General features: G+C 44.2%; 1 protein-coding gene, 1 non-coding gene and 1 pseudogene across 2 annotated transcripts; all 3 read left to right on the top strand.

The window, feature by feature from the left end:
* ACTG2 (actin gamma 2, smooth muscle) lies at nt 1-23913 on the top strand. The gene is made up of 9 exons (XM_020896013.2): nt 1-98; nt 8651-8812; nt 9215-9343; nt 16161-16271; nt 16520-16604; nt 18442-18603; nt 19364-19555; nt 21181-21362; nt 23691-23913. The coding sequence occupies exons 2-9, from the start codon at nt 8687-8689 to the stop codon at nt 23832-23834; spliced, it is 1131 nt and encodes a 376-aa protein (XP_020751672.1). The 5' UTR covers nt 1-98; nt 8651-8686; the 3' UTR covers nt 23835-23913.
* On the top strand, nt 10822-10928 carry LOC139031805 (U6 spliceosomal RNA). The gene has a single exon (XR_011484323.1). It is a non-coding gene; the product is annotated as a U6 spliceosomal RNA (small nuclear RNA).
* LOC110138751 (complex I assembly factor TMEM126B, mitochondrial pseudogene) lies at nt 11848-16149 on the top strand (annotated as a pseudogene).
* Nucleotides 23914-25349: the final 1436 nt, after the last annotated feature.

The following is a 25349-nucleotide window of genomic DNA, read 5'->3' as shown; positions in this document are numbered from 1 at the left end:
TAAAGAAGATCCGCCTCTGGGGTTTTATATTGCTCTGGTATTTATGCCAAAGACACACCAGCCCTCAGTCACTGGGAGAAGGACCTCTCCTACGCTTGGTGAGTACTGTACGGCTTCTGCTGTGTCTGTCTTTTTGGGGCCGCCTGGCCCCCTGGGTGCAGGAGGCGCCTTCAGATTGGCCTGGCTTTGGTGACGCTGGCCTAGGTCACACGTCAAGGCCCTTGGTGTGCAGTGGTGCCTGCAAGCACACTGCTGCCTGCCAGTAAAAGGCGTTTCTGGCCACGGGGCATCCTAGGGCAAGGGCAGCACAGAACTCGGCTTCCTGCCCTCTTAACTAGGTGCTGGGTGGGATATGTTACCTGCACTCTCTCTCTTCTCACTGCTCACCAGGGCCAGTGCAGATCTATACCCATGTCCTTTGTCATAGCTCAGAATGTCTGGGAGGCTGTTTAGGGGAGCAGATGCTTTTCAGAGAAATTACTTCCCGGAGCATTTAAATCCAAACCAGTCATAGCCCTTGTGTCTGTGAGATGTCTTGTTGGGGATGGGTGACTATTTTCTTCAGACCACCTCTGGTCTCTCTGACTTCTGATTCATGCTTGGCTAAGAGTTTTCTCAGCCTTGAAGGCTCCAGGGTCACTGGAGGATGCAACAAATCAGGAGTAGGGTGGGGCAAGTGTCCCGGGGCATCATGTGATTTTAGGGCTGGAAGGAAATGGAACCATCTATTAATAATTCATTCTCTGATGAAGACACAGATCTGGAGAAGTTAAGACCCTCACCCAGCTGTGAGACCACCACCAATGTTGTCCTCCCCCAGCGACACACACACACAGACTTGTGAGCATAAATAATTAAGAAGAAAATAGACCAAGGGGCTGTGTCCACTTTTGCAATCAGACTCTGCTAACATCTCTTTACAGCTAAGGCTGGCCGGTGTAGTGGTGCAGGCCTTGGAGACAGACTACCCAGCAATGGAAGTAATACTAATAATATCTCCCTGGCAGTGCTGTTGTGAGGATTAAATGATATTTGTAGAAAGTTCCCAGCTCAACACTGTCAGGGTCCGGCCCTGAGTACTCAGACATTAAATATCACCTGGACAACTTGCTAAAACAGACTGCCTTACCCCAGATTCTGACTCAGTAGACTGGGGTGGGAGCTGAAATTTCCACTCCTAATAAGCTCCCAGGTGAGGTTGAGGTGGCTGGTCTGGGACCACACTTTGCACAGGGAGGCTTTAAGCTCTTGCTTTTACCATTTGAATGGGTTTAGAGTTTGAGGTTAGCCCTTGGGCTGCAGCGAGACAGAGATTCCTGTGACAGAGATGGAGGGGAACTAGAGGAAATCTAATGAGCAGATATTATATGTCTTACCTGGGAAACCAGGATGGGCAGTATGACGTCATGATCTTGAAGCTAGATTTCTTTCCTCCTTCCCTTTATTCATTCTGGCAACATTTCTTGAGCACTTGTTATGTAAGCAGGCATTGTCCCTACTCCTTAGGGACAGAGTAGGAGCTCTGCAATCACTAAGAGAGACAAATGAGAACCATGGGAAAGATAAATATATGTAAGGGGTAAAGCCCAGGAGCCCCTCACCCAGCCCAGAAGTTATCAGGGAAGACTTCCCGGAAGAAGGGGGTACCTAACCTGGTTCCTAAAGTCGGGATAGTCCCAGGACAGAGGACACATAGTGTTTGGAACTGTTTAAGTGGCTCAGCTCCACTGAATATAGATTTCAAGGCAGGAAGCAGGGAGTTCTAAGGTCAGAGGAGAAGGTGGGGCCAGATTACTAGGACTTTCTACACTAAACTAAAGGACTGGGCGATGGGGCATCAGAGAATGGTAACAGCCAGTGCTCTGGCCCCGAAAGGACTGCTCCGTGAGGGGAGTGGACTGGGATAGGCGAGAGTGCTACAGCAGTGCACTGGTCCCAAGTGATGCCTGGGTGCAGAAATAAAAGGCCCAAGGATCGGAGGGAAAGGAGAAGGGAGGGTTTGGGAACAGGGCTCCATCCTGGGTGGGGGGTACGAGTCTCTGAGGGGCCAATCCAATCCGAGGACAGTGATGAGGATGGCAGTCTCAGAGATGGAGTTGAGGTGCCAGGGCCATGGGGCTCAGGAGAGAGGTCAGGTGTAGATCTGAGCAGGGGGAGAGAGTAGCCAGGATGAAAAGCCAGAACAGCACGTCCAAATGGCAGATTCCTGAGGACCAGAAAGGTTACTAGCAAGAAGCCATTTTTAATTTAATTAGTGTGTATTAACCAAGTCAAGGTACCCTGAAGTTAGTAAGAGGTGCCTCAAGATTTTTCCACCGTAGGAGTGTTCCTCGTGCAGTCATTGTATGGATATATGCGTTTGCAGATTATAATAGGCAGCTGCTTGGCTGCCAATTGAAGCCCTTACTCCAATCTATTTCCCCAACTATTATTTGAAATCTCAGTATATTTGAGAGGCTTTCCTTTTAGGACTCAAACTTTTCACTAAAATGAAAATGCCTTTGGGAACTGGCATAAATTCAACCTTTCTTTCAATAATCATTGATTGATGAAGCAGATCCTTCATTTCCTTCCAGTGTGGCAGACTTCATCCTGAGAGCAAGTTCTAATGGAGAAGATAAGAGAGATAACAATAATTATTATTTTTTCAGTCCTTTACAACAGGGATTGGGAAACTTTTTCTGTAGAGAACAAAATAGTAAATATTTTAGGCTTTGTGAGTCTAAAGGTCTCTCACAACTACTCAACTCTGCCATTGTACTGGAGCAGCCATGGACAGTGTGTAATAAATGGATGTAGTTGTGTTCCGGTAGAACTTTATTTATTATTTGATTTGATATAATTTTCTTGGGTATTAGACTTTGACTTTTTTGCAACCATCAAAAAATATCAAAACCATTCTTAGTTCAAGGGTCTCACAAAAACAGGTGTTGTAGTTTGTAGACTACAGGGTTAGTATTTGCTGATCCTGATTTGCAATTTATAAAGCATTTCATTTCCATTATTTCATTTGATCCATTATCCCGGGAGATAGATGTCACTACTTCCATTTTACAGTTGAAATAACTGAAGGCCAGAGAAGGAGCCATGGGACTGAGCCATGGGAAGGGGCACCTGAAGGGAGGAGAGAAAAGAAAAGAGGGCAGGAGAGAACTCTGAAACCAGACCTTCAGAGTGAGGGTGGGGAGCTCTCACCCTGGTCTCAGATTTGCTTGGGGGTGGCCAGGGGCATGTGTGGGTGAGCAAATCCTTTGCACTCATTGTGTCTTTGGGTTTTGGCCACTTTTGGGGGAGGAGTGGGGAGCTGTGTTTCTAACTCTGTGAAATCCTCAATGAAGCCCAGATGTAGTACATGCTGAAAGGGCCAGAACAGCGTGCTTGGGTTTTCTGCGAGTGCAAAGCGATTGTGACCCAGGAAACCACAGTGACGTTGGCTCTGGTTCAGCTGACACGCTCGAGTCTAGCCACAAATTACCAGCAAGTGGCTGAGTGAGGTTTAGAATTTCCCCCAGCAGAGACCTTCCAGGAGAGGCTGGCTCCAGAGTCCAAGCCTTCCCCCAGAGAGCCCCCGCTGGCCAGCTGCCCTCCCCCTGCCTCCACCTCCCTCACTTCTCATTTGGCTCCAACTTCAAAAAAAAGCAGATCTGAATCCACCTCAAGTGCTGCAGAATGGCATGGCTGACAGCTTGAAGTCACTCTGTAGCTTGTCTCAGCCGCTGGGAAATGAAGTCTAATGCTCTTTTTTCTTGTGAATGCAGAACTGCAGGGGGAGAAAATAGGGTTCACTGAAAAGCCAGACTGGCTTGAACTACAGGTCACACGAGAGAGGGGACCCCAGGGGGAGATAGTCACAGAGGTGCAGCCATGCCTCTTGGCCACCTTTGGAGGCTGTTTTTGCCTCAAGGTGGACCACCTACTAGAACAAGGAAACCCAGCTCTCTGTGACCAGCTTGTAAAGAAGACTGTCCCTTCGTGGTTCTCAACATGGGACCGAGCTGCCTGGGACTGTGGGAGCTGGGAGTTCAGCTCTCAGGGGCAGAGCAGACTGTCACGGCGGAGCCCAGGCAGGTGGTGGGATTGTCATCCAACATTTACTGAGCACCTACTATGTGCTGCACACCGGCATGGGGGCTGTCAACATAAATCTAGATCTTGTCACGGTATGGGAGGGGCTCAGAGGCTCCAAGAGAGAAAAGAACACTGACCCTTTTGTTTTAGGGCTTTTGCTTCCAGCAGTGCTAGGGAGACAGAGAGGCAGAAGCAGAAACACCAAACATGGAGAAGTTGTGTGCGTTTCACTGAGGTGGTGGGGAAGGGGCCAGCCCAGGCTTTGGAGCCTCATGGGCTGAGGCCAGCCCTACTTCTCCCAGTGAGCAGCCCGAGAGCTAAGTCCTTTCACTTTTCTGAGATTCGGTTTCCTTTTCTGTAAGTTGGAACTAAAAATATCTTCACTCAGGGCTTCTGTGAGGATTAAATAGATAAAATGTTGAAAGGCCTTCAATTTTTAAAAATTAAAGATGCATTTTTACCAAAAATCCAAACACAGAATATACTGTGTTTCACCTAAAAAGACAGCCTGCCCCTTTCCCATGGCAGTAAGTATCCTGCTCTATTGTAGGAAGGTCTCTGGCAACTAGTTTACAAGCATTTTATTTATTATTTGATAACGTTTTTTGGCATTAAAGTTGGACAAATCTTTGCACTCACCCAAGGATAAATGGGCTTCCCTGGTGGCTCAGCTGGTAAAGAATCTGCCCGAAATGCAGGAGACCTGGGTTCAATCCTTGGGTTGGGAAGATCCCCTGGAGAAGGGAAAGGCTATCTACTTCAGTATTCTGGCCTGGAGAATCCCATGGACTGTATAGTTAATGAGATTGCAAAGAGTCGGACACAACTGAACAACTTCCACTTTCACTTTCAAGGATAAATTGCTAGAAGTGTATTTGTGAAAAGACACATGCATTTTTTAGGACTTTTGATAAGTATTGTTGAATTCTCCTTCAGAAAGGTAGTCCTGTTCGCCTCGTCAGCTGTGAACGGGAGCTCACCTTCCCATGCCTCTGCTGACAAGTGTAGTCCTAAGGAGCAGACACAGCTTTCAGGCTGGAGGCGGAGTCAGCTTTTATCCTGGCTCCAGAACACTGCTGACTGTCCACAAGACCCCAGGTCCTTCTCACAGAGGCTGAACAAGAACTTTCACAGTTCGTTATTCAGACCCACCTTCACAACTTCATATTTATCCTGTTAAATTTAATCCTAGTGAATTTAGCTTGTTTTCCTCTGCTTTTTGAGATCATCTTAGACTTTGATCCTTTCAGTCAACCTATGTGTTTTATCTGCACATATGATCAGCATGTACTCTATATTTTCATCCAGTTCATATATAAAACATGAAAAAGGACCAAAAGTGGAGTTCTGAGGTATGTCCTTGCCTCCAGGTTGACAGTGATCTATCAATTGACACCTTTCAGTGACATTAACTCAGGTAGCTATAAATATGCCTAGTTGTTTTATTGTTCGGCCCACATGGCTTTATCAGTAGTGATGTCACAGGAGAACTTGTCGGATGCCAAGATCAAATTAAGCTCAGTTTCTCCCACCTTCTCCTTCATTTCCAGCTGGGGAGTCCTGGGGAAAAAAGGAGGCTATTTGTTGTTGGTAAACCCTAGTCAGTTATAAGAAATCACTGCTTCTTTAATAATGCTTTTGTTAATAGTGCCTTCTGGAAACCCACCTAATTTGGATAGCAAGATTACCTGAGGTTTTAGACATCTGCCTTGTTTCCCTTTTTGAACAGTGGAACTTTTGCCACCTCCATCTCCTGACATCTCTCCATTTCTCCATGGTTCCAACATGGTAGGTTAGGGAACTTCTCTGCAATCCAGAAACTGTTCAAACCAGAGACAGCATTGTTTTGAACAACTAGGTACTTTTTCTTTAAATTTTTAAAAAACTTTTTATTTTATATTGGAGTATAGCCAATTAACAATGTTGTGATGGTTTCAGGTAGACAGCATGTTCGTGTATTCATTCTTCCCTAAACTCCCCTCTGATCCAGGCTGCCTCATAATATTGAACAGAGTTTCCTGTGCTATACAATAGGATGTTGTTGGTTATCTATTTGCAGTATAGCAGTGTATACATGTTGATCTCAAACTCCCTAACTATCCCTTCCCTGGTGGCAACCATAGGTTCTGAGCAACTAGGCACTTCCCTTCAATCTCCATCACATCTCAGACCTTGATGTCTTCTCACCAGTGTTTGTTCTATGCCACTGAGACTGGTGGGCCAAAAAGACTGAAAATGCAGTGTTGATACAGAAGCCTGACAGGTGATGGGAGTCAGAGTAGTAAACAGGATGGGGGAAGGGTGTTCCAGACCCTGCATCTAAAGGTCCAGAAGGGACAGGTGATGACACAGTTCGGAGGATGGAAAGAAACTCCACAAAGCCACAGTGAGAAGGCCAAGGAGGGGGGCCAGACGGGAGATGAGTCTGGGGACACAGGCAGGGGCCAGACCTTGTTGGGGCTTGTGGGCTGAGTGAGAAGGCTGGGACTTGCTCTCCATGGCCAAGGGGATCACGAGGGTCAGCAAGGACAAGCAGAGTTGGATTCTAGACGTCCAGTGGCCTCTCCCCGCGTGTACACTGCATAACAGGAAGGGCTTCCTTTTAGCCCGAAAATTGTGTGGACAAGCTTCTGCTCAGCCTCTGGGTAGTCTCTTGCACGCAGAGGCCTGTGGCTCTTCTCTGCTGTGGTCGTGGTCTTTGCTGTCCTCCTTCCACAGGAGGTCGTACGGGCACCGGGCTCCCAGCTGTCTGCGGCAGCTCTCCTTCCCGTCCTGCTGCATGTTCTGAACGAAGCTTGGTGGGCTCCGCAGCCACCTTCTCTTTCCACGCCTTGTGCATCTCTTCTCTGGACTCCCATCCCCCTCAGCTGAGACTTTCTCCACCTCCCACCACGGGCTTACCAGCCGGACAGCAATCTGCACACCATCTCCTAGATTGCTACTACTCTTTTATCACAAGGGTCAAGAATTTGTTGGGTCACTCAGAAAAAGAAAACCTGCAACAGATGTTAGAACAATTAATTCCCTAGTCACTTTGCAGTCATCCCAATTCAGGTATCAGCACTGAAGGAAGGACTTCTCTTTTTTTTACCATCTGAAGCAACAAGGGCAGTGAGTTCCATCACAAATTCTCTTGCTTTCCTTGTCCTTTCAGGCTGCCCTGTCCTTCTCCAGGGACTTCTATCCTTAGGACTGAACATTTCACCTAGAACTGCTGCATCTTTTTTTTCTTAATGATATGTTATGACTGATTTTAATTATAAACTGTACATGGATACAGTCTCTTTATTAAAAATGAAAACATTATGGCACTTCTCCTCCCAGTCCCTTTCCCACCTCAAGGTAACTGCTATGATCAGCCTTAGTTTTTTTTTTTTTCCCCCAGAACTTTTTGCTATGTGTTCACATCCACAAAAAGAAAATTATGGAAAATACACAATATTTTTTGTGCTTTAAAAAAAAAACTCAAATTTTTTATGCTGGGCCTTCTATCCTGCAACTTGTTTTGCTCACTCAGCAGAATGGTTTAGAAATTTGTCCACATTAGTCCATGTCGATCTGCGTGTTCCTTCCCTTAACCTCAGTATAGTATTCTACAAGAGACATTTAGGCAGTGCCATATTGTGCGTTGATGTGTTTTTCTGATTAAAGAGTGCCAGTGTTCCCACAACTTAGCCAACACCTATGATAAAACTTTGAATCTTAACAATGAGATGGGTGAAAATGGTCTTATTTCATTTGCATTTCCTGATAACTAATGAGGCTGATCACCTTTTCAGGTAATTGTTGGGTATGTGCATTTCCTTTTCTGTCAATTATCTATTCCATAGTTTTGTTTTATTTTTTTCCTTTGGGGCTATTTACTTCTTTCTTAATGATTTATAAGAGTTCTTGTAAATGTAACCCTTAATTATGTTTATTGCAAGTTTTTTCTATTTCTTTTCTAAACTTCAAGTCTTTAGAGAGTCCTTCAATTGGATTAACACATTGTATCATTTCAGGCCTTTAAGAGGCAGGTGGGTTGTTTGTGAGGGCTGCCATAATGAAGTATCACAGACTGGCTTAGCAAGGGAAATTTTATTTTTTCACAGTTCTGGAGGTTAGAAGTCTGAGGTCAAGGTGTCAGCAGGGCTGGTTTCTCCTGAAGCCGCTTTCCTTCACTTGTAGATGATTGTTTTCTTGCTATGTCTTTACATGGTCTTCCTCTGTGTGTCTCTGTTTCAATTTTCTCTAGTAAAGATACCCATTCTATTGAATTAGGCATATTTGGTACCAGTCATAATAGATCAATGACCTCATTTTACTCTTATCTCTTTGAAGGCTTTATCCCCAAATACAGATACATTCTGAGGCACTAGGGTTAGACTTCAACACAGAAATTGGGGGGTACACAGTTGAGCCCAAAACAGCAGGTTAGAGAGAGGGAAGAGGCCCAAACACCAGAGTGCAGGGCCGGGTGCTTGCCTGTCCCTCTGGAATTAGGTCCTAGTTGCTGATGGGGTCAGACCCCAAAGCCGAGAAGATCGTCTCCAACATGGTTTTGAGAAGTGGCCAGCTACATCTCTACTCCCCGATTCCCCAGGTGCTCCAGCCCCTGGTTCACTCGGCCACACTCACCATGTGTGAAGAAGAGACCACCGCGCTCGTGTGTGACAATGGCTCTGGCCTGTGCAAAGCTGGCTTCGCAGGAGATGACGCCCCCCGCGCCGTCTTTCCTTCCATTGTGGGCCGCCCTCGTCACCAGGTACGCGCTCACACGGGCCCAAGGCTTTGAGTTCCTGGGAAGAAGCACTGCACTGTGGCATCTATGGGGAGCTGTGTGTGTGTGTGTGTGTGCGCGCGCGGTGTGTGTTTTAAGTAAAGTAAGAGGGAGACATGTATGGATGAGCCCTGTTCTCTCAGAAAATGATATTGTTTTAGGACAGAGAAGGGAGACACGCCCACAAGAAATCATCCTTCTTCTCTCCCATCATTTCCCCATTCATCAGCATCTGCCTCACCCCATCTCCTTCAGTCTGGTTTCCAGGGGGGGAAAAAGGACATTCTTCTTGTCTCTATCCTTCTTCAGAGACTCTCCAATGCCTGAATCCCTCCAAATGGAACCCTCAGCCAATTTCATTCTCCTTCCTTCTCTTTTGCATTGCAGGGTGTGATGGTGGGAATGGGCCAGAAAGACAGCTATGTTGGGGATGAAGCTCAGAGCAAGCGCGGGATCCTTACTCTCAAATACCCCATTGAACACGGCATCATCACTAACTGGGATGACATGGAGAAGGTATTGGTGGACCCCTCCTGCAATGTGCTCATTTTAATATCATCAAGACCTTCTGTCCTGTCAACTCTTCTCTCCGATGTTTCTCACATCTTTCTTTCCTTCCTGTCCATCCCCCTGGGCATTCCCCAGCCTAAGCTGCCAACATCTCTCACTGGATGATTCCAATGGCTTCCTGACTGATTTCTCTGTCTCCTGTCTCAATCACCTAATTCATTCTCTGTGCTGCTGCAAAGCTTGTCTTTCTAAAAACAGACCAAATCATGTCACTTGCCTCGTGGGACTCTTCAGTAGCTCCTCACTGACCAACAGTAGGTTCCCAACTCTGTGTCTGGCGTCTGAGGACCTGGTCCAGCCTAAATCCCAGTGTTATCTTTTCCTGCAGTTTTTATTCCAGCCCAGTGCTTATCCTTCTTTAAAATGCATGGTCCCGTCCAAAAAGGTGAATAGCTTCTCCTCTTTATTTTCCCTGTCATGACCTCAGATAGGTACATTGATGCTATACTATTATGATGCTTCTCTAGTGAAAAATTTAAGTAAGAATCGCTACTGGTTTCTAGAAACTTTTTTTCATGTCAGAAAATGGGAGAAGGGGCAGATTTCCCTGGTGGTCCAGTGGTTAGGACTCCACGCTTCCACCACAGGGCACGGGGGTTCCATCCCTGGTCTGGGAACTAAGATCCTGCATGCCATGTGGGGTGGCCAAAACAATAACAAAAAAATCAAACTTTCACTAGATACCTAGGAAATACTAATATCAGGAACAAAACCACCTGTGAATGATAAATGAAAATAAAATGTCTAGAAAAGGAAGATATGGGGGTAATTTTTAAATAGTAGTTTGTGTTCAACAAAATCACATGCAAAATGCTAATAGAATCTTTTAATATTCTTTTTTAATTGATGTATAGTTGGCATAAAATATTTCTGATATTCTTTTGATAAATTCCACTGACAGTTGTCTGAGAATTCTTGTTTCTGTAATGACTGTCTTTTGAAATGTAACAGAGGGCTTATTGAGCAGCTGCAGTATTGCAGCTGGGAATAAAGAAAGCTGATTTGAAATCTGTGCTTCACATACACTTTTCTCTAAACCTTAAATTCAGTCACTCTGAATGAGAGATAAACAGATAACAAATGCAATTGCTTTTTACTCCACTCTGTGGGGTGGTTTAAAGCAGAGACACTGGAACCAGAGGCAGGGAGATCTGGGAGCAAAAACTCCCTCTAAACCTTAGCTTCCTTATCTGTGGAAATAAAAATATTTTCTTCACTAGGTTGCTTTGAAGGTTGAATTAGGCAAATAGTATAATCCCAAAGCATGGAGCATACATAATGCTTAATATGTGGCACATATTACTTGTATATGTCTAATAATATCTAATTTTAAAACAATAGACAAAATTTTTATTCACAACAGTAATATGAACTCTTTAAAGAAACTCCTAAAAATGCATTACACGCTTTAAAAGAAAAACTGAGTGCTTGCTTCGGCAGCACATATACTAAAATTGGAATGATACAGAGAAGATTAGCATGGCCCCTGCGCAAGGATGACATGCAAATTTGTGAAGCGTTCCATATTTTTGGGATCAGGAAGGGGAACACATGTAAATCCATGGCTGACTCATGTCAATGTATGGCAAAAACCACTACAATATTGTAAAGTAATTAGCCTCCAACTAATAAAAATAAATGGGGAAAAAAAGAAAAGAAAACCTGAATAGGATAAAGCTGTCAAGTTTTTTTAAGTTAATTTATAGGCTTATTAAAAGTAAAGTGAAAGATGCTCAGTCATGTCTGACTCTTTGCAACCCCATGGACTGTACAGTTCGTGGAATTCTCCAGGCCAGAATACCAGAGTGGGTAGCCTTTCCCTTCTCCAGGGAATCTTCCCAACCCAGGGATTGAACCCAAGATCCCACATTGCAGGCAGATTCTTTACCAGCTGAGCCACAAACTTATATAGTGTTGTATGTTAATTCTCTCTCAGTAAATCTTGGGGGCAAGGGAGGGTAAGAACCATGTCTCGTTTATCTATAATTCCCTGGAGTTTGAAGAGCAGGAAAACTGTGAATTTGAGGTGAAGCACATCTAGTTTAAACTCTGGTATTTACATTCAATAGGTGAGGACTGACTTGGGCTCCTCTGTCCATGGGATTCTCCAGGCCAGAATGCTGGAGTAGATAGCCTTTCCCTCTCCAGGGGATCTTCCCAACCCAGGGATCGAACTCAGGTCTCCCGCATTGCAGGCAGATTCTTTACCAGCTGAGCCACCAGGGAAACCCAAGAACACTGAAGCGGGTAGCCTGTCCCTTCTCCAGGGGATCTTCCTGACCCAGGAATTGAACTGGGGTCTCCTGCATTGCAGGTGGATTCTTTACCAACTGAGCTATCAGGGAAGCCATCATTTCCATTCTAATAAAAGTCTCACAGTTTTTAAAATTGTATATATTTAAGGTATACAACTTGATAATTTGATAATGTACATACATTATGTATCACCATATTCAAGCTAATAACATATCTACTACCTCACAGTTGTTTTTTTCTCCTTGTAGTGAGAACACTTAGGATTTACCCTCTTAGCAAATTTTACAGACAGTATTGTTAGCTCTAGTCGTCATGCTAATATATTATGTTAGATCTCCAGGTTTACTCTTCCCACGTAACTGACACTGCGCGCCTTGACCAAGAGCACCTTCCTTCCCCTCCCCCAGCTCCTGGTTACTCCATTTTTACTCTCTACTTTCTTGAGTTTGACTAAAGTATCACAAGCTTTGATTATGCAAGATAATCATAAAGTATGGAGAAATAAACAAAATTTATGAGACTATTCTGAATAAGGAAAACTGACAGAAGACTTGCTATATCTGAATATTAAGATATAAAGTTACACAAATTAAAACAATCTGGTGCCACTAGAGAGGTAAAAAAGAAATACATAGGAAATGTAACTTCCAAGACCAGAGGGGAAAAAAGGATTATTCAGTGAATTATTCTGTGACAACTGATTCATTATTTCAGGGGCAGGGAATCTGTTTATGGCCCTTACCTCATACAATTCCATCAAACATATCAGTTGAATATAAAAGTTAAATAAAAAACATAATGATAAAAATACAGTATAGTAAGTATGAGTATCAAATTTCTGGTGAAAGAAGTCATATAAAGAATAACAAATGTGATTTCTTAAAAATCATAATTTCTAGTATGTGAAAAATAAAACCAAATTTAAAAGACAAGCAACAGATTGCAAAGAAATTTCACAACTAGTGTAATAGAGGATTAATATAAACAACTAATGTAAATTGATAATTAAAAACACAAAGTCTCCACCAGACAAATAATCAAGGGGCATGACCAGACAATTGGCCAAATAGAAACGATTAAAAGTTGAAAATCTGAAAATTATTTGAAAAATTATTTAAAGTTTTATTTAAAACTTCAGAGTAAAACAGCTAGGTGTTATTTTTATCTGTCAAATTATTTCATATTTTAAGAGTGAATGCAGATAAGGGTGAAATAGTCAATTTCTTATTCTGAAGTAAAGACAAAATTAGCCTCTTTGTGAGTAATAGAAATCAAAGCCTTTTCCAGCAGTCACCAAGATTGAAGCACTCAGGCATGAGGCTGAAGCTGACCTGAGGGCTTCAGTGTGGTGCTGGTGGGAGCTGGGGAAGCATGCAAGAGCCTCAAGATGCCAACAGATACACATGGTCAGGTCCAGTCCTTCTTTAGGAGATGCAAAACTCAGAAAACCAAAGGTCATTGAAATCATAGAAAAAAATTTGAATACCTTAGAAAAGAAAAGACTTTTCTATATATGGAAGCTTTGGAACAACAGTTGCTTTCCCTGGAATATTGGGAAACTTCATTTTCAGGCATTGCTTCAAGGTTAAACATGATGCTTTGAAGACATATGCATCACTGACTATACTTCCATATTTGTCCACCATAGTTTCTTACAAGCTTCTTATAACAGATGCTTTGTGTTTAGGTAATACGAGCCAGGAAAACTGTGTTCCGAGAAGTTCACTGATTGGCATGGCGTGTGGTGTTTTATACCTTTGGCTTTTTGTAAAAATGGATGTCTGGCAGTCAAGTGTACTGTTCCACTGCCACCAAAAGGAAGGGTTTTATTTTACTGGCTGCTGCCTTGTCACACAGAAATAGGTGATTTTTCTCTTTTTTCAGACAGTCTTTGGGATATTTCATGGTTTTCAGCATTATGTAATATTTGAAAGTACATTTGAGCAAACTGTACGTGAAGATTAGCCGAAGAATGAATGGATACTGAATCAGCTGAATGAACTTTTTTTTGTGATAAGGACTCAGGCACTGCTGAAAGAGTTGAAAGTAATTTTAGATGGACATTTTGTTGTTGTGGCAGAATGCTTGCTCTGCGGCGCTCTGCTGGTCTCTCATACAGCAGTAGGCATTAGTCACAATCGAATGTGCAGCCCCTCTTAGAACTTTTTATTTTTGGAAAACATCCTGAATAGAAAAAAGAAAATGTAATAGGAACAAAGATAGTCTTCACAAGATTATAAAAAAAATCAAGGCTACTCTGAAGAGCAATGTGATTAAATATATGATGGTGATGAGATATGATCAACTGTTGTATGAGCATTAAAATAATTGTTAATTCAACTTCTTAAAAATAAATGTTTACTATGAAAAAGAAAATTATTTATATTAACTGAAAAGTGATAGGAAACAAAATTGAACACAGAAGTATAATCGTAGTAAGTAATAAATAAACGAAAGCATATGAAGTGAATAAATGATAATAGTAATAAATTTAAAAATACATAAAGATGAAAGATTAGGGAGAGAAAAAAGCCAAAGTGTTAACTGTTTATTAGTAAGTGATGGAAATATGGGAAATTTTTATTCCTCTTAAAGATATTTTCCTAATTTAAAAGTTGTCAACATCTTTAACTTTTAAAGTACTTTATAACTTAAACTTCAAAGTACTTTATAAAAGCTTTTGAAAATGAAATAAAATGAAGTGCAGATGGTTGAGCCCAACACCCAAAAAGATTCTGATTTATGGGCCTGGGATGCAGCCTGGGAAGCTGCACCTATAGCAATTATCCCCACACAATTGAGGCCACATTTGAGGAAACCCTGATGTCACCTTATTAAGCCTAATTGCGGTCTCCTTCTGTGTCCTGCGACACCGCCACAGCCTGCGCCATTTGCTCTGCCTCAGGGGCCCTTCTCAGTCTCTGGAGACCTTCCTTTGCCTTCAGGGCTCTCTCAGATCTAGAAAATGAACTTCTCCTGCCTCTTCCTTCACTTGAATATGAATGTATCTTTGCATTTTGTCTCTTTGACTGCTTTTCTCCACTCTAGAGTTGGAAACTAAGGTTACATTTAGCATCATCCTAGCACAAAACCGGAGGCCCACAAATGTACGGGTACAGTGGACACAGAGGACTCTGGCCCCACCTCTGAGGAAATCAGAGCCCTGTGTCCATCCCACTCTTCGCCAAATCCCTCTGAAACAAAGGCTCTTGTTTGCTGTCTGGATCACTCAGAGGGAACTGGACACAGTGGGAAGATTTAACTTCCTCTAAAACTACCATGCAATGTTTTCAGAATCTAATATTGTGCCCTGTAACTATTAAATATCAATATGTAGAAGTAAACTACTAGGCTTCCTTGGTGGCTCAGATGGTAAAGAATCTGCCTACAATGCAGGAGACCTCGGCTCAATCCCTGGTTTGGGAAGATTCCCTGGAGGAGGGCATGGCAACCCACTCCAGTATTCTTGCCTGGAGAATCCCCATGGACAGAGGAGTCTGTCAGGCTACAGTCCATGGGATCACAGAGAGTCGGACACAACTGAGCGACTAAGCACAGCACACATAGAGAAGTAAAAAAAAGAACCAGCTTCATCTACAGCAGTGATTCTCAGCCAGGATCATTCTGCCTCCCAGGGGCATCTGGCAACTTCTGGAGACATTTGTGCTCCTTACAACCGGAGAGGTGCTTTTGGCATCTAGTGGGTGGAAGCCAAGGATGCTGCTAAACATCCCGTAATGCACAGGTCAGCCCCCACGATAAAGAATTATTGACCTAAAATGTCAAAGCACTGAGGCTGAGAAACCCTGCTCTGAAGAACAGCCTGGTCAATAATAGACAGTGACAGTTCATGCATATCCGTCAGGCTTCAACAGGAGACAGTATACACTCAGCTGGGGTTCTGAATTAATTTAAGGAAGGACTACTTACAGAGGTGTGAGCAGGTTAGGGAACCGGAAAGAGAGGCAGAGATACCCGAGTACCAGCAGCAGTGGAAGCTCTTAGAGCTGGAAGTCTGAAGGGCAAGGGTGGCGAGACGAGGTCAGTGAGAGCTGGAGCCTGAAGAGGGGCCACATGACAGGAGCCGTGCTAGGGAGACCTCAACTTGGCCAGGAGGGCACCCTGCCCTCCTTCCTCCTTAAACTCTGCATCCCCCTGCTGGTATCTTCCATCAGCCAAACACAGCCAGAAGCCAGAGAGCTGCAGTGGTCCCCTGGGGTACAGGCGAGACAAGGGAGCAGAGTAAAGAGGAGCCAAGGTCAGACGGAAATAATCAACACACTGAGAATGTTGGCCCTAGGTCTGAGCCGTGTCTGGGGCCCTGATGAGAAGGAATATACCCTTGAAAGAGCAATCAGAAATTCCCAGTGTTGACCGGCCTCCTCTCCAGATCCGGTCTATTCTGAGACCATCAAGCCATCCTCCCCCAGTACGGGCAGGCCAGTTGGAATTTTCCCGCCCACTGAGAATCTGTCTGCTGGACTCATCTGACTTTTCTCCCAAGTAGATCTGGCACCACTCCTTCTACAATGAGCTGCGGGTAGCCCCCGAGGAACACCCCACCCTGCTCACGGAGGCCCCTCTGAATCCCAAGGCCAACAGGGAGAAGATGACCCAGGTAAGAGGCCAGGGAGACTGGCCTGAGTACCAGGACAGGAACAGACATGGACGCTTGACCAGATTCTTTCTCCCAACCATGCATCAGTGCAAAAGAGTTTTTTGAGAACCTGCTGTGAGTGCAGTCCACGCCAGAGCCCATGGGAGGTGGGAACGGAGTATCCCCCCCTTAATAAAATTACCAACCATTCTGTGGGCCAAGAGAGCAGTGATTTCTGATAGTCTTTCTGTTCTGCACTGTTCTTTCAGATCATGTTTGAAACCTTCAACGTCCCCGCCATGTATGTCGCCATTCAAGCTGTGCTCTCCCTCTATGCTTCTGGCCGCACAACCGGTAAGTAGCCCTGTAATCTGCTCCCTTTTTGACTTGAGGGGAAGAAAGGAAAAACTGGGCTCCTGGAGAGATTCCTGTTCAGAAGAATCAAAGGGACAGCCAAAGTCCAACGAAAACGGGGTGAGGGATAACAGAGGGAAGTCCAGGTAGAATGCAGGTGCAAGTCCACCCAATATAGCCGAAGAGAATTTACATGAGCAAATCATGACCACAAGGGCCATTTCCATCACAATAGTTTGGGAGCTTGTGCACACTTTCCAACAGCACTGGAATGTTTCTGCTCACAAAGCAGCAATGGCAGAATCTATGACGGTGGGTGTATAAATATGAGGTGGCCTTGGCATAGAAAACTCAGGGAAACAGAGGGAACTTCAAAATGAAGTGATTTTTAATAAGGGCTTGACAGCTTCCAGAAACATCTTTCAAACATTCATTCATGTATTCATTGATTTGTCCATTTATTCACCCATTCAAATATTCTCCAATGCTTCATACCGTGTGCCAAACACTGCAGGCTATGGGCACACAGGATCTGTGAAACAAGACAGATCAGCCATTTTGCAGCTAGCACAATCTAGTGGAGGAGAGAAGAGATTAAAGGACAATTTCACCACACATGATAAGGACAGTGACGGGGAAGTGCAGGTACACACAGTTTTGTATCCTGCGCTTTGCGCTTGGTTTTATGCTGTGAACGTCATGTTCACACGCCATGTGGTAGTCATCGTGTGTGATGCTTCCGTGATTGATTGGTTGATTTTACCATTTCTCTAATGCAGAACCTTTAGGTTGTTTCCAATTTTTGCTTATTATAAAATACTCTGTGACCAACATCCTTGTATAAGAGTAAGCTACTGATCTCTGGATATTTATTTTGGATCTGACTCTTACTGAGACATCTTATTAACTCTAATGGTTTCTCAGCTGGTCCTCTTGGGTCTTTTAAGAATGGGCTACAGTCCATGGGATCTCAAAGAATCAGACACGACTGAACGACTAACATACACACTACTTTATCTGCAAATAATGATGATCCTCTTTCCTTTTGATAATAATACCTCTTATTTCTATTTTTTGTCATATTGCATTGGCTAGAACATCCAGGACAATATTAAATAATAATAACATAGTAACAATATTGTAATGTTTCCCCATCAATTTATATGGCTGTTGGATCAAAAGGGATTTCTTTTTTTTTTTTTTTCCCAAGAGGGATTTCTTTGCATGTTGAGAAAACTTATATCCTTTCATGGTTTACTAAAAGTTTCATCAGTAGAGAATGTTCATTTTTTCCAAGCTCGTTTTTATAGTCCTTTTAGTGCTAACATTCTAATTGCATGAGCTTATATGTTAGTTTGATGCCTGGTGCTGCTGCTAAGTAGCTTCAGTCGTGTCTGACTCTGTGCGACCCCATAGACGGCAGCCCATCAGGCTCCCCCATCCCTGGGATTCTCCAGGCAAGAACACTGGAGTGGGTTGCCGTTTCCTTCTCCAAGTTTGATGCCTGAAGGATATGCAAATTAATCACTCTAACTTAAAGAATTTACATCCTAGATGCCAACTGACAAGTATGCATTTTTGTGAAAGTGTTTCAAGGAATATAAGAAGAGGAGATATTTCATTTGCCTTCCAGAAGCCTACAGTTTTAATTGGGAAAATAAACTGATATACACAAAATTGACATACACAAAAAATATGATTGGTGATTCTCACAGTGGGTGAATTTTCCAGCTGCTAAAGAACAGTATGGTTGCTGACGATCATTTGGTGACAAGTCCCAGAAAGAAACAGATGAAAAAATAAAGGGTTTCATAGGTCTTATCTCCTCTGTCCTTAGGCATCGTCCTGGATTCAGGGGACGGTGTCACCCACAATGTTCCTATCTATGAGGGCTATGCGCTGCCTCATGCCATCATGCGCCTTGACCTGGCTGGCCGAGACCTCACGGACTACCTCATGAAGATCCTCACAGAGAGAGGCTATTCCTTTGTGACCACAGGTACCCATCCTCTTTCTGAACTTGACTTGAGCTCAGAACCAAATCTGATCTAGGACCAGAAACGCTCATGAGTAATGAGAAGTCAGTGGCCTGGTGTCCTCAAACTTTCTTAGGATAGATAGGGAGGCCATAAGCTGGGGTTGGGGCCCTGGACCAGACCAGATAGTCAGGGGAGCCTTTTGCAAGAGAGAAGTTTCCCAACCAAGACACCCTGGGGAGGCGTACCAGGCTTAGACCTACTCATTCTAAGAAGTGCTTGTCTTCACCCTCTAACTGTGCTTTCACGGCACACCCTCCCTCCCCAGGGTCCTGCTACCCCTGTCCACATCCACAGGATCAGAGCTAGTTTTTATGGGGCTGAATGGTGGCAAGACTGGTGGTGCATTTCATTACCTAGAAGTGTTTATGGTTTGAGGACAAATGGAATAACTAAGGCCTGAATTTCTAAAGGGAAGTGGCCCCCAGGGCAGGAAGAGTTTATAGGTAGGGGCCTTCCTAGATTCTGTACAATCCCAGCATATGAGCCTCCATCTAGACGGGAAATGTGTCCTTCAAGGCCCTTAGGAAAGCCTGCAGCTTTGTCAAGACAAAGTGATAAGAACTAGATGAAAAGTACATGCAAAGTTTTGTTTGAGAATCAAGCAAATCTTGAGACTGAATCCAAAGGACAAGGAAGAAGGGAGTTTTCAAGGAGATCAAAATGGAACAACCAAGCTGGCAGAGCCAAGTATCTACTCTCTGTCATTTCTACTCTTTCTAGCCGAGCGAGAAATTGTGCGAGACATCAAGGAAAAGCTGTGCTACGTGGCCCTGGACTTCGAGAATGAGATGGCCACGGCAGCCTCCTCTTCCTCCCTGGAGAAGAGCTACGAGCTGCCAGATGGGCAGGTCATCACTATTGGCAATGAGCGCTTCCGCTGCCCGGAGACCCTCTTCCAGCCCTCGTTCATTGGTGAGGCTCTGCCTTAGTTCCGGCCAATCACACACACTGTTTATTGTTTATACTTACCCATATTTTTCCAGAAAGGGCTGAAAATACATGAACAATAAAACTAGATAAAATCTAATTTTAAATAAAAGGGTAAGGAAACCAAAATAAAGGGAAAATGGGATGGGAATATAACATGAAACTAAGAATGAGGTTAAAACACAAAACTCTTCTTGAATTCTCACCATTTAGATCACGGGTTCTGAAATCTATAGGAGTAAACAGAGTGGGTTTGGGGGTCAGACCTGGTTTTAAGTCTTGATTCTGGTCCTTCAAGTGCTATACCTTGGGCATGTTACCTTCTTCAAATCTCAGTTTTTTTAATCTATAAAGTGGAAATTGTGATAGTACCTACTAGATAGGGATCAAATAAGATAATATTTAATGCAAGGATAACTATCATCTTGAGAAGTGTATAAGAGAAAGGCCTGTTAGCAAATGTTAACATACAATGTAGTGGTAAATAGCAAACTGGATAAAGTGCTATAGGCCTAAGAAATCAGGCAAGGCTTCTCATAAAGCTGAATCTTTGAACAGAACCTTGAAGAATGAGCATCACCTTATGGTATCTGGGGGTGGAAGGAGTGCAAAGTGGGGAATGGCATGCAAGGCAGATGGAAAGCTTGTGAAAATCATGGAATATGTGCACATCATATTATATTTGGAACATCATAGGTGAAGTGTGTGTGTGTGTGTTGTGTGTGTGTGTGTGTGCATGCATTCACACACAGGAAATTGAAGAGAGCTGCTGGGTCAAACAAAGAGCATGGGTGTTAATCATATCAGCGATTTCAAATCCCCTGGAAGTCTTTAAGTAGCAGAGTAGAGAAGTCAGAATTTCACTTTAGGAAGATTCCTCTGTGTACAGTGTGGAATAATACCACATGGAAAAAGACTGGAGGTGAGGAAACTCAGGTGTGTGGGCATGAGCTGTTTTGGCAGGCAGGGCCTTTTACTGTGGAAGATCTCGGTTGCAGACAAAGGTGGCTAGATGTCAACTAGTAGGCAAATATGATGTGATTGTTGTGTCCTTAGATTGGGATATTTTTTGGCTATAACTGACTATAACTTGGAAGAACCTTGAAAACATTATGCTAAGTGAAGTGAGCCAGACGTGAAAGAACAAATATTGTATGGTTTCATTTATATGAAATGTCCAGAATAGGCAAATCTATAGAGATTGAAAATGGATTAGTGGTTTCCTAAGGCTGGGAAAGGGGAGAAGGGGAAAATGGAGAGTGTCTGCCAATGGGTATGGAGTTTATTTGGGGGTTGCGAAACATGTTCCAAAATCAGACTGTGGTGATGGTTGTACAACTCTTTAAACTATACACTTTAAAGGGGTGAGTATCATGGTACATGATACAATGGAAGCGTCCCTCTAGAAATATTCATCAGGCAGCAGTGTGAACGATCCCTCAAATAGGGGAAACTCAAGGCAGGGCAGTGACCAGTTAGAGGGTCTGATCTTTCAGTCCACTGGGGAGGTGACTGAGGCAAACCAGGGTAGCTGTCCCGATAGAAGGGTCACCTGAGGAGCTGTAGGTGTGGGGTGGTGGGTCCTGACCAGATACTATGGTCTCTACTAGGCATGGAGTCAGCTGGAATTCATGAAACAACCTACAATTCCATCATGAAATGTGACATTGACATCCGCAAGGATTTATACGCCAACAATGTCCTCTCTGGGGGTACCACCATGTACCCCGGCATTGCCGACAGAATGCAGAAGGAGATCACAGCCCTGGCCCCCAGTACCATGAAGATCAAGGTGGGTGCTACCCTGACTCCCCTCATCCTATTCTTTGTCCAAAGACCTGTGTACTTGGGTACATAGGTCCAAGTCAGGCTGCCAGGCCTACAGCTTGGTGGTTTCCTTTATCCCGGTCTGAGGCAGATTTCATCTTTTGGGGGAGGGTGTTCCTGGGACCCTGAACGGGAGATACATCTATCCTGGGCTCTTAAGCACAATCTCATGGACACTGTATGAGAAGGAGATAAAATGAGTTTGAAATGGAGAGAATGGGTTGAGAAGGAAATGAGGAGGTTAAAGAGGGAAAGGAAAGGAGGAGGCAACACCACACCATCTTTAAACTTTAAAAGAACCTGGGAAACCTTTTTAAGGTGAAAGTTCCAGAGAGAGAATGTTGGCTGTCGGACAGGCCACAGGGACACTCCTTGATTCCTGGACAGCCTCTGACCTGTTGTCCCATCTCGGCCACAGCCCTCATACACTGCTTCTCCCCTCATAGGCCTCCTCGGCACAGGAGCCCACCTGTCTTACCACCCTTCCCCAGCCTCTGGTCCCCAAGCAATCAGACAGACCCTTTCAGGATTTCTAGGAACTGTTTTGCTAGCAGAGTTAGAAAAAGATAGGCGCCAAATAGAGATAACAAATAGGTTGAAAGTTACAGAGTCTCAGGATAAAGTTGGCCTCTGAGCTGAGGAGGTGTGTTCTATATGTTAGTATTCTAAGAACCTTTTCCACAAAGGCCTCCCTGCCCAGGAAAGCAGAATGGCCTCCTGAAAACAGGTGAGCACCTCCGAGCACTGGAGCAGTCATGTTTATTGAGGCCTGCCGTATGGTGGGCACCGTGCCAGGCCTTGGGCAGTGGTTTTTTACTAAGACCATGTGTCAGGATACCAGACCTAGCCTCACCCCCAGATTCCTGGTCAACAGATACAGGGTACCGCCATCACCTACACTGACAAGCAGACACCAGTGGTTTGATGCATATCCCAATTTATGAGCCAAGGTCCTGAGTTTAATAACATGGCCAGCTGTTCAGGAGTTTAAGATCTGATTATTAGACATGCTCAATGGGAGAACAGCTTAAATAAGACCAGAGAAAGGGAAAGGGCATGGCAGGCAGGGCGAGGAGCGTGAGTAAAGGTACCCAAGGGTGTGTGCATGTACAAACTCCCCAGCCAAATTGGACAGCAAGATGTGTGGGGGAGATGAGGCAAGCTCCAGAATATGGAAGAAGAGAGTAGGGTGGAAATGGGGCTGAGATGTAGGGCCTCCAGCCCAAGACAGCCCAGAGTTTTCTTACAGCTAGAGCTGCCCAGCAATAAAATCCATTACCTTCTTAGTGGCTGCACCAGTCCTTGAGGTGTCTGTCAAAGGAGCCCCGGGGTGACTTTTGTCTGCGTGAAAAAGACAACTTCTAAAGACCCTACTTATTTTGTAATTCCATGATCTCTGCAATTTAGGAAATATGTAGGGAGATCCTTAGGAGACCAGAAAAAAATCTGTTTCACATCTGGCTTGTTTTAGCATTGGATTCTTAGTCCCTTCAGAAACAGGAATTAGTTGAAAAGCTAAAGTCCTTTTGGATCCACTTTTGGTGAAGTTCAAAGTTGTCTGACATGGCAACGAATTTCTAAAGGCCAAGCTCAGGAATCCCAGTGGCATGTATGAATTTGAGAACTTCTCAGATACAAGAGACTATGGAGTAGACTGGCTTATTCTCCAGAAAGGAGGAATCCCAGCCCAAGATGCCCGTGCATCCAGGCAAGAACAGTACAGCACTCCCCTTAAAGATGTTTGTATTGGTTAGCTATTGCTGGGTAACGGCAACTGTGAAATGTTAGGTCACATAACAATAAGCATTTATTGTTCATGCATCTGCAGGTCAGCTGGGAGTCAGTTGTTTTGGGTCAAGTTTGGCTAGGCAGTTCTGCAGGTCTAGCCAACCCAGGTCAGGGGCATATCTCTCACTGTGGGGCTCAGGCTAAAGGGCCAGTAGCTCTTTAAGGGAAGTTCTTCTCGTGAAGATAACAGAGACACAAAAGAGTGTGCCCACTTGCATGACTGAAGCACATTTCAGGCCACTATGTCAAGTCTGCTGATAGCCCATTGGCCAAAGCAGACAGGGCCCAGCCCATTCTTCTCATGGAGCGGTCGGGGAATGAAGTGGGAGGGAGGCTGACAATCTGAAGCAATAGTCTGATCTACCACAAGGTTTCTCCTAGTTCCTTTCTGACCACAGAGGCTGTCCTTTCCCAGGGCAGTCTGGCAGTATGACGAGATGATTCCTGGACCACCTTCCCTATACCTTGGCAACTGACCATGATTCACCACATTTGCTCTTTGCAGATTATTGCTCCCCCAGAGCGGAAGTACTCGGTCTGGATCGGAGGCTCCATCCTGGCCTCTCTCTCCACCTTCCAGCAGATGTGGATCAGCAAGCCAGAGTATGATGAGGCAGGGCCCTCCATTGTCCACAGGAAGTGCTTCTAAAGTCAGAACAGATTCTCTGGAGACCTCCCTGAGACTTCTCTGTTAACAATCATGAAACATTAAAATTCTGCAAGCCTTACTTCTCTGTGTGGGGCTCATTATCTTCCTGGGCTGTGTCTCACACACAGTGTTAAGGGCTTTTCACACCTTATTTCTAGTCCACACAATGACTCTATGAGGTAGGTGCTGTTATTACGCATCACAGATGAGGAAATTGAGCTCTGAGAAGTTACAAACTTGCTGAAGATCACACAGAACCAGGGTTAAAAATTCATGTGTATCTGACGCTAAAGCCTAGGGCTTCTTCTACCAACTTGATTCCTTTTTCTTTGAGCTTTAGTAAGGATGAGGACTATATGACTCTTTGGGACAGGACGGTTAAGAAACAAGGGCTTTCAGAGGTGTGAGTCCTTTTACTCAAGGGTGATAACACTAGAGAATGTGAACAAAAAGAGAAACACAGCACTTATAGGCTGTAACATATGAGTGGTTGAAACACAGTGTTATTTAAACGTAGGTGAAGAATGGTCACAGTGGGCTTAAGGTCTCTATGAGATCCTTTGTCATTGAGGATTAAGGTGTATTCTGCCTCAAAAACTAATGAAGAAAGGAGCAGCACTGCAGGAAGAATATTTCCTTTTCCTGCACTCCTCTTCTCCCTCTTCTTCTCCTTTTCTCTCTGTCTCTGTCTCAGATTATTTGCTACCCACTCCCTGCCCTTGGTCAAGTCTGTTATTTCACAAGTATTTACTGAATTTTTGGCATCTGCAATTCCTGGTTAAGGTCAAATGGGATTTATGTACCCCACAAAGATGATTCCTGCCCATCAAGGTCACAATGCCTAAAGGAGACAGACACATACATATAAAACAATGATTTGAGCAGAAACAGAAGCCTTCACAAAATACAATGGAAGAATAAGGGATAATGACAACAGCTACCATTGACTGAATGCTTACAATATGCCAGGCACTGGGTTAAGAGCTTTACATGGATTTTCTCATTTCATCCTTACCACAGCCCTATGAAGCAGGTGCTAGTATCATTCTCATTTCATAGCTAGTTTACTAGTTAACTAGATTGCCCAGCTAGTTATTGGCAGAACTAAATCCTTACTTCTGCCAGCGTGCCCTTTGTTCTTGCCACCTGGCCAGGTCCCATCCTTGATGCTCCTGAACAGAACCCACCTGGTCTTTGCAGACACACCTATATGGAGACAGTGGAGTCCAGTTGAAGCATTATGGAACTCAAGGTCAGACATTCCTCCTCCACCATCCCCTCACTCACCCTCTGGGGTTGTGGTAGAGAAGCATATTTTAAAAAACAAAACCCCTAGAGGATTTTTCTTTTCTAAAGGGTTTCCCAGAAGCAGACCCTGGAATGAGGACTCACATGCAAGTGATTTATTAGAGAAGTGCTCTCGCTGGAAACCAGTGAGTAGAGGAGAGAGGCAAGACAGAAGAGGGTGACTTCAGCCCGGTTCCCAGGGAGGCCTGGAATATAAACCTTACTGCA

The sequence above is a fragment of the Odocoileus virginianus genome, chromosome 2 (genome assembly GCF_023699985.2).
Source record: "Odocoileus virginianus isolate 20LAN1187 ecotype Illinois chromosome 2, Ovbor_1.2, whole genome shotgun sequence".
NCBI classification, from domain to species: Eukaryota; Metazoa; Chordata; class Mammalia; order Artiodactyla; family Cervidae; genus Odocoileus; species Odocoileus virginianus.
Note: the sequence above shows the minus strand (reverse complement) of the source record. Positions and strands in the feature narration are given on the sequence as shown.

What these genes read in the sequence shown, in the direction of transcription:
- ACTG2 (XM_020896013.2), top strand. Translation starts at nt 8,687, where the DNA reads ATGTGTGAAGAAGAGACCACCGCGCTCGTGTGTGACAATGGCTCTGGC. An exon ending in ACAGGGAGAAGATGACCCAG is followed by an intron (nt 16,272 to 16,519) that starts GTAAGAGGCCAG and finishes CTGTTCTTTCAG; the next exon opens with ATCATGTTTGAAACCTTCAA. An exon ending in TGCTTCTGGCCGCACAACCG is followed by an intron (nt 16,605 to 18,441) that starts GTAAGTAGCCCT and finishes CTCTGTCCTTAG; the next exon opens with GCATCGTCCTGGATTCAGGG.